The 9,225-nt window shown below is 43.0% G+C and overlaps 1 protein-coding gene across 1 annotated transcript; it reads left to right on the top strand.

Moving 5' to 3' along the window:
• Window positions 1-400: 400 nt before the first annotated feature.
• GPHB5 (glycoprotein hormone subunit beta 5) lies at window positions 401-9,225 on the top strand. The gene is made up of 2 exons (XM_005561445.4): window positions 401-1,685; window positions 6,106-9,225. The coding sequence occupies exons 1-2, from the start codon at window positions 1,482-1,484 to the stop codon at window positions 6,292-6,294; spliced, it is 393 nt and encodes a 130-aa protein (XP_005561502.1). The 5' UTR covers window positions 401-1,481; the 3' UTR covers window positions 6,295-9,225.

The raw sequence follows: 9,225 nt of genomic DNA, 5'->3' as shown, positions 1-9,225 counted from the left end.
ATTGTTTTGTTATTTTTCAGTGTATTGAAACATGTTGTCAGTTAAAGGAAAGGGTTTGCCATGAGCTGCTAGTCACTTACCCATTTCAAAGGAAACTTGTGGTTACCATGAAGGAAAATTTAATCCATCTGCCACAATGCATTTGTTCTCTTGAGAACCAGGTGGAACTACCGCTGACTATTTCCTTAGGATTATGCCACCCACCAAGGTAACTTTCTGTTTCAGCAGGTGATGTGGAGAAACAAAACAACACCCTTTAAGTTAATCAGTTTTGGAAAATAGAGACTGGCTTTCTATTCCATGGCTTTGATGTGTTTAGTAGTTCCTGTAAGGATCTGCCTCTCTTTTGTTTTGATTGACAAGACCTTTTCTATATATTTGAGCAATCAAGCAGCCCAGTAACAGAAGGTAGAGACATTTACCCAGAGCAAACTTCTACCATTCATTGTGACTCCCTGAAATCTTAGTGCAAGTTTCAGCTCTAAAAGAAGCGTTGGCTCCTGCAAGATTAGGTAAGTGCTTCTCCATATTTGTAACCTCATTCCAGAGGAGGGGAAGCCCAGAGAACTTGCTACAGCAAGGTCAGAAGTAGGAACTGTGAAAATAATGAATTCAGTGGGGGGTAAGGGTCCATGAATGCCATATCCTTTATACTTCAGAATCCAGGTGAGTTCTGTCTAGTGGGCCAGGCATGAAGGGGGTTGATTCTGGCTCCTGAAAGAGCACGGGGAATGACCAAGACCCAGAGAGGATGGACTTGACAGTGGATTGAGGTTATGTTTTCAATAACTCCTATGCTTTCCATCATTTGGATTTAAATTGAATGTTAAGTAGGTGCTGTTGCAGTGGAAGTCTAGAGCAGAACCAATTTACAGTGAGTAGGACACATTTATGAATGGCCACCAACTCAGATGATAGGTTTCATGATATTTTCTGCATATCCATGTTTAGTGGTGAGTTGGTTTAGTAGCGATGCATATAGGGAATACTGTTATTAATATTTACCTCCCAAATCATTCCCCATCATGACACTGAAAATATAGTTTTGAGCAAAGTATGTAACATGGCACCCAAATACCCTGGACCTGAATAAAAATAATTTATATGTATTCATGTATTCTGTTGGATTATGGATTAGTTTTGGTGTTACTCATATTTTATGTTTATTTTGGAAAGACCACTGGGACAAACTTCTTCAGCACACAAGTCAACTGCAGCAGTTAAGTTACAATAAGGAAAAGCCTGAGAATGCACTTGGAGGGTGGGCATCTAGAGAGGGCCATGGAATCCACACTGGCACCAGTTACAGGAATCGCTGGATGCCTGTGTTGGAGTTTGTGGGCATTTACAATTTCTGGGCTCATTTTCCCTGAAATGCTAGAAGCAAGGTCCCTTTGATAGCGACCAATGCATGGTTGACTGTGCCATTGAGGGCAGCCAGATCTGTTAAACTCTATCCTTTCCCTCTCCGGAAGAGCAGCATGAAGCTGGCATTCCTCTTCCTTGGCCCCATGGCCCTCCTCCTTCTGGTTGGCTGTGGCTGTGTCCTTGGCACCTCCAGTGGGAACCTGCGCACCTTTGTGGGCTGTGCCGTGAGGGAGTTTACTTTCCTGGCCAAGAAGCCAGGCTGCAGGGGCCTTCGGATCACCACGGATGCCTGCTGGGGTCGCTGTGAGACCTGGGAGGTGAGTTGCTAAGATGTGCAGATGACAGTATCTTCTGGGCCAGCAGCTTGGGTCTGATTCTCAAGAGTTCACTTTTTAAATGATATGAGGTGGAGCTGGGACATCTGCCCTTTCCTGTGGATTTAAAAAACCAAAACAAAACTGTGATTGGCATCTTCCAAAAGTGATTTGAAAAGCATGATGTTGCCCCTCTAACAAAGCATTGAGAAGATTAAGAATTTGGTTTACATTGTGTCTGTGTATCTAGGAATCATCTCTGGGAGGTCACGATGTACTGTTCTACCCATTTTACAGATGACATGGAGGGATTCAAGGGAGAGTGGCTGCAAAGTCACAGAGAGTGTCAGTGTAAAGCTGGAAATCAATTTGTGGTTCAAGCTTGTGACCCAAACTCCTCCCTGTGTTCCTTCATTTTGGGTAAATTGGCCAGTTTCCAAGAAAGAGGACCTGAGCTGAAGGGTGAGAGTTAGTCCCAGACCCCTTCACTGCCTCTTCTGCAGCCCTGTTCCTCTTGAAGTCCCTGGGAGCCCTCTGGGGTTATCACTGATGGATCTATTACGTTCCTTCATATTCAATGATACCTGGCCTTTTTAGAGACATTTAATTTAAAGTGAGGATAACACTCTCAAACAAAGTTAAAAATCCTGTTGGACTAAGAGGAGCTGTCTGAGTGGTGAAGAGGAAGAGAGCTATTCAGCACCCCAGCAGATCACACTACGTAGTAACTGTGGGCTCTTCCCCCTGAGGCCCGCGCACTTGGTAACTGATGAGTTGCTAGCTCTGATCTTGTCATGCCCTGACCCCAAAACCTTGAATGTCCACACACTACTACAGATTCAATTACCAGCTTTCAAAGTCCTCAGCAATATGGCGTCTGCCTGCTTTCCTGAAGACAACACATTTTCTTACTCTGGCCTTGGTAAGTGACTTTCAAAGGTTTTATCAAATAGCCCTCATGGATCTCATTTTGGTCCTTTCCTGATATCCCTTCTCCTTCTCATCTGTCATTATCATATTTATTCCTGATGCCCATCTGCAGTGCCAGCTCCCTTTCTGGGGCTTTTTTGACTTGCAGGTAAGCCCTTGACTATGCTCTACTTTTTGTCTTACTTCTTCCCCCACCACACACGTTAAATTTTTTGAGGACAGGGGTTCATTCTTATAACTTTCACAGCTTTTGTCAAGGTGTTGTGTATGAACAAGGTATTCAATACACATTTGTCGGTTGACTGGGATGGACCTGTCCCTGGAGCTGTAGATCCTCCAGCCTAATGGAAGGCCACTTAGAAGCGAACCTGCACTGTGAGTGGACACTGCCATTGGGAACAATAGCCTTCCCTTCAGGGACCCAGAGGGTGGCCTGCTCTTGCTTAGGTACAATTACGGCCCTATGAATGGAATTGGGTCATAGTGATGAAATCTCCAAATTGGATGAAACGACTCCATCAAAGTAGTTTTCTTTTTGCCTCATTCAGGGGCTTAGCCAAATGAAAATCGGGTTTTGCTAAGTAGACTTTGCCTGTCAATTGGCAGCAAATTCACTTGGGGCACTTGGTGCCTCCTCCTGTTCAGGGACTGGCCTGGCAGGGCCTCTCCCTGTTTGCATTTAGTGTCTGGGCTATTTGAAGCCCTCTCTGTGCCAAATCCTTGAACTCCTGCTTCCCCTCAATTCAGCCCATCTTCTCTTCTTTTTAAAAACTGATGAATGGCTTTAATCGGATCGTGGTCACCCATAGGAGGTCAGGAACTGTGCTCTCACTGGAAAAATGGAAGCACCAAAACCATTAAAGAACAAGATTGTCTCTGATCTTAGCCAACTTTCATTCATGTCTTGACGGTGTTATGAAAAGGGAGATAACCTATAGAAAATAAATAAAAGAATGAGGTTCATTTTCCCAGCAATCTGAAAGTTTCTGAGATATAAAGCCCTTGATTTTTTTGGGGGAGGGAACTTAACTGAAAGCATGTCTGAAAATAAGGATGCTCATGACGATAGACTGGCTGGATTTACATTTGAAGGTGGAGCTGTTGTTGAAAATAGCTATTCCTCATAATCTGCATATAGCGTTGCCAGATTTAGCAAACAGACAGACAAACAAAATAAAACAAAACAACCAATCCCCTCCCCAGAAAAACCCAAACTGAAATGAAACCAGAAAACCAGGAAGCCCAGGTAAATTTGAATTTCAGATAAGCAACAAATAAATTTTTAGCATAAGTCTGTCTGTCTCATATAGTATTTGGGACAGACTTATACTAAAATATTATGTATCTGAAATTTAATTTTTTTTTTTTTGAGACAGAGTATCACTCTGTCACCTAGGCTGGAGTGTAGTGGCACAATCTCGGCTCACTGCAAGCTCCGCCTCCCGGGTTCTGGCCATTCTCCTGCCTCAGCCTCCCGAGTAGCTGGGACTACAGGTGCCCGTCACCACGCCTGGCTAATTTTTTTTTTTTTTTAAGTAGAGACGGGGTTTCACCGTGTTAGGATTGAAATTTAAATTTTTTGAGGTGTTTGGTCTGCCTAGGTTCCCAGAGTACCAATGGTAAGAAGACATAAAGCAAATATGGATGGTAGGAGAAAACAGTTGAGGACAAATTCAGCTTCTCTGGTCCTTGTCAAAGGCAAGGCTGGCTGGGCGCGGTGGTTCATGCCTGTAATCCCAGCACTTTGGGAGGCAAAGGTGGGCGGATGGCAAGGTCAGGAGATAGAGACCAGCCTGGCCAATATGGTGAAACCCCGTCTCTACTAAAAATACAAAAATTAGCCGGACATGGTGGCACGTGCCTGTAGTCCCAGCAACTCGGGAGGCTGAGGCAGAAGAATTGCTTGAACCCGGGAGGTGGAGGTTACAGTGAGCTGAGATCACGCCACTGTACTACTACTCCAGCCTGGGTAACAGAGCAAGACTCCATCTCAAAAAAAAAAAAAAAAAAAAAAAAGGCAAGTTTGCTATTTTCATGACATTCATGCAAGAACTTCATCTTGAGTTACATATTCTTTTTTGCCTAGAACAAAGAAGAACAAAAAAGCAAAGGTGCTGTCGTTTGAAAGCTTGTTATTATTTTCATTATTACTTCCTTATAATAATTGCACTAATAAGAACAATGGATTACATTTATTGAACACTTACTTTGTGCTAGACATTGTGAATTGCGTATATCATCTTACTTTATCTCTCAAACAATGGTGGGAGGTAGACATTTTGCTTTACAGAGGAGGAAACTGAGTCTTCAGAAAGTTCAGTGAATTTTCCGAGGTCTCCAGCAAGTGGCAGAACAGGGACTCGAGCTCCATAGTTCTGACTGCAGGGCTCGAGATGTTAACTCCGGCGAGGTGCTGATATTTTTTCTGATCTATGTGTTCTGTTTATCAAAATTATCTTTGAAATTAAGATTCATAAAAGCTGAAGAAAGGAAATGAATCTTTTGATGATCAGAACAGTGCACAGAGTACTCGGGAACCTGTCTTGTAATGTTTTCTTTCATTGATGCAATGACAAATAGTTACTGAAACCCTCCCGGGGTCTGTTTTAGGTACGGGAGGCACAGCGGGCAAAAATCTCCATCCTAAAAGAGCTTACTTTCTAGAGTGGGAGGAATAGCACGCAAATGAAAGAAAGGTAGACTATGTCAGGTGGTATTGATCAGTGCTATGGTGAAAAATAAAGCAGGATGGGGGATGGGAAGTTTCTGGGCATGGAGATGGAATGTTGCAATTTTAAATAGGATGGTTGGGAAATGCTTCCCTGAGAGGGTGACATTCTAACAAAAACCAAAGGTTGGTAAAGGAGTGAATCATACGGGAGAAGAATGTTCCAGGCAGGAGGAACAGTAAGTGCAAAGGCCGTGAGCTGGGACTGTTCCTGCTGGGTGGCAGGAACAATAAGGAGACCGCTGTGAGCCTAGTGAGGAAGTCAGTGGGGTGGGAATGGTTGCAGGCATTTCAGAAGGTGGAGGTGTAGAGGAGGTGATGTAGGTCTTGAAGGTGATCATAAGGTCTTTGATTTTTGCTCTGAGTGAGATGGGAAATACTGGGGCTTTGGGCAGAGGAGTAATATGATCTGACTTATGTTTAAACAGGATCAGTCAGGGCTGCTGTGTTGCAAATAGATTGTAAGGAGTAAAAATGGAAGAGGGGAGACCAGTTAGAAGGTGTTTGCAACGACCAAGATGATTCATTTGCTGACTACGCATGGAGCACTTGCTGTGTGCCATGGTCTCTCCTGGGAGCTTAGGATATAGTCTTGAATGAAATCAGCTTCTTGCTTTCAGGAGTTTGTTTTCTACTGGGAGACAATAGAGCAACAAGTAAATCAATGAATAACAAGTTAATTTCTGATAGTGATAAATGATACTAAAAAACTGAAACAAGATCATATGTTCTAATGAATTCCCTGTTTTCTATCTGTGGGGACAGAAACCCATTCTGGAACCCCCCTATATTGAAGCCCATCATCGAGTCTGTACCTACAACGAGACCAAACAGGTGACCGTCAAGCTGCCCAACTGTGCCCCGGGAGTCGACCCCTTCTACACCTATCCCGTGGCCGTCCGCTGTGACTGCGGAACCTGCTCCACTGCCACCACGGAGTGTGAGACCATCTGAGGCCCGCATGGTCTGCAGAGCGCAGCTAGCAGCCTCAGCCTCACAGACCCACCTGTGTGAGCAGCACATGCAGTTATACTTCCTGGATGCAAGACTGTTTAATGTCGACCATACCCATGGAGGAGGTTACCTGTTGACCCTGAGGTCCAGCTCAGACAAAAGGCCCAAATGCAGCCTACTGATGCTAAAAATTCGAAACAATATTCATGCCTTCACCAAAATAATTTCTCCAGTTCACATACCTGCAAATTAATTTTTCTTTGCCTTGAGTCTTGGAACATAATTTGTGTATCACAATCCTCCCCCAATTTGGACTTATAATATGCTAATGATTTAAACACATTGGATGTAATTAGAAAATGGGGCTGGAAAGTCTTTAAATTCTCATGTTCTATTTAACCACTGATCTCCAACCGGATTTATGATTAAAGGGCTAGAAATGAACAAAACCCATGTACTAGTCTTCCTCACCCCCAAGGAATTCCAACTGCAAGCTTCTTTAGGGAAAATGCTCCCTTCCCCTTTTAACTGAGCAATTATCTACACAAGAAATAAGACTGTTCAGATATACAAAGAGAGCAGCTTCAATGAAGAGATGTTTGGATTTGGATAATTATTTTCCCTAGCAAAATTCCCTAAACTCCCTTAAGAGCCTTAATAAAGAGGCTATGGTGGGATTGAAAGAAAAAAAATACCCAGAAATAAAATATGTAACTAATAGCTATCTCATTTAGCCTTAAAAAGTTATTAAACTCACGTTTTAGAGTATGATGTTCTCCCAAAGCTATGGCAAAATGGCCAATCACATGTATTCTTCCCGATTTATCATATTTTAAATTTAAGTTGTAACTTACTAAACTCTGAAATTTTACATGCTTTTAGGGGTAAAACTGCATCGCTGGCTCAGAGGAAGAAGTCTGTGATTTTCTAGCTCCTGCCTTCTCTGAAATCTTACAGTAGCTAATTCTGTGGCTGGAAAAAACCTCCAGAACTCTAATGTTATGCAAATGTCTTTAATTCTGGCATTTTTTGGGGTTGAATTTAACCTTGTTCCTTTTTCATAATGTGCCAGGAAAACCTATATTAATGCCAATAAAGCATGTCCTCTGTCTTTTGAATTCATGACAACTTTCAAGAAAGTCTTTTTAATTTTTAGTACACTTGGAATAACAGTGAGAAGCACACCTCAAATAAACTACAAGGTTATTTTTACTGAAGCATTAATTTGGCACATCGTGTTTAGTAAGGGACACAGACAGATGACTCTGGGTAGCATGAGTCCCAGCGGTGGCACAAATGCATAGACATAGCCCTGGGAGCCAGGAGTCCTTCTTGAATAAGAATTCAATGAGTCCCCCTAAAACACAGTAAAGCAAATGTTGAGATTGACAGTCAAGTACTGGGATGCGGGGTGAACATCTGGGAGCAAAAGGCAGGAGCAAAAGTCACCCAACCTTTAGCAGATGTGTTGGTAGGAAAGGAAGTCACTCTAACGTAAGAAGGCAAGTACTTGGGGTCTCTGCTGGAACAGTGGGTGATGATTAGGGATGAATCCTGGGTGGTGCCACTCAAGTGTTTTCAACCCACCCCCAAAGACTTTCCTCAATTTTCTGAGGCACAAAGGGCTTGCCAGGATTTGAGAAAAGATGACCACAGCATGAATAAGGGTCCTGGCAGGAAACCAGTGATCTATTGCAGTGGGATACGGAAGAGATGATTTATAAATGTGTGAGCAGAATTAAGGAAACCAACAAGTGGGCATGAAACAGATTTGGTTCAGCAGCAATGGACAACCCTAGGCTGAAGGAACGAGAGGAGGGAGTGATTGTCAGACCCCAGAGAAAACTGTAGAAGTGAGATCCACAACAGGAGCTGCAGCCTTTGGTAGGAGGATGCAGCCCTTCCCAAACTGAGACCTGGTAGGGAGGGAGGTGGGGGAGCAGATACCCATCCTCACTCTCCTCCCTGGTCTTCTGTTGAATGAAATGGGAATCAAGCCGGGTATAATGGCTCATTCCTGTAATCCTAGCACTTTGGGAGGCCAAGGTGGAAGAATTACAACATGGTGAGACCCTGTCTCTTCAAAAAATAAAAATAAAAAAATTAGCTGGGTATGGTGGTGCGCACCTATACTCCCAACTACTCGGGCGGCTGAGGTGGGAGGATCCCTTGAGACTGGGAGGTCAAGGCTGCAAATGAGCTGTGATCGTGACACTGCACGCCAGCCTGAATGACAGAGCAAGACCCCATCTCTATAAAAAAAAAAAAAAAAAAAAAAAGAAAAAGAAAAAAGAAAAAGAAAAAAAACACGTGGGAATCAAATGGGAAAGCAGAGAGTGAGAAAACCCATTGATTCAGTCCATAAATGTTGGCCTCCTAGGCACTAAGTTGAAGAAAGGTAGAGAGTGGATTTAAGGGACCAAATGAATAAACTCCAGCTTAGCTGTCTTTTGGGAAGCTCAGCTTGAATGCAGGAGGTAGCATGCTGTAGCATCACAATTACAGTCATGGGTCACTTAACAAGGGTACATTATGAGAAATGCATCATGAGGTAATTCTGTCATTGTGAGAACATCATAGTGTAATTACACAAACCTGGATGGTATAGCCTACTACATAGCTAAGTATAGCTTATCGCTGCTAGGCTACAAATCTGTACAGCAGATTACTATACTGAATGCTGTAGGCAACTGTAAAACAATGGTAGGTATTTGTGTATCTAAACATGGAACAAGTACAGAAAAAATATAATCTTATGGGACCACCATCATATGTGCCATCTGCCATTGACCAAAATATTGTGCAGTTCATGACTGTACTGACTGCCTTGTAGTAAATTGATCTGGAATACACATGGGAAGGCATGCACTGGCTAATACAATAACATTTGGGAGATATTGAAGACCACGGTAATTATAAGGACTGTGGGAT

The sequence above is a fragment of the Macaca fascicularis genome, chromosome 7, assembly GCF_037993035.2.
Source record: "Macaca fascicularis isolate 582-1 chromosome 7, T2T-MFA8v1.1".
In the NCBI taxonomy this organism is placed as follows: Eukaryota; Metazoa; Chordata; class Mammalia; order Primates; family Cercopithecidae; genus Macaca; species Macaca fascicularis.
The sequence above is the reverse complement of the archived record's forward strand: the minus strand, read 5'-3'. Positions and strand labels throughout refer to the sequence as shown.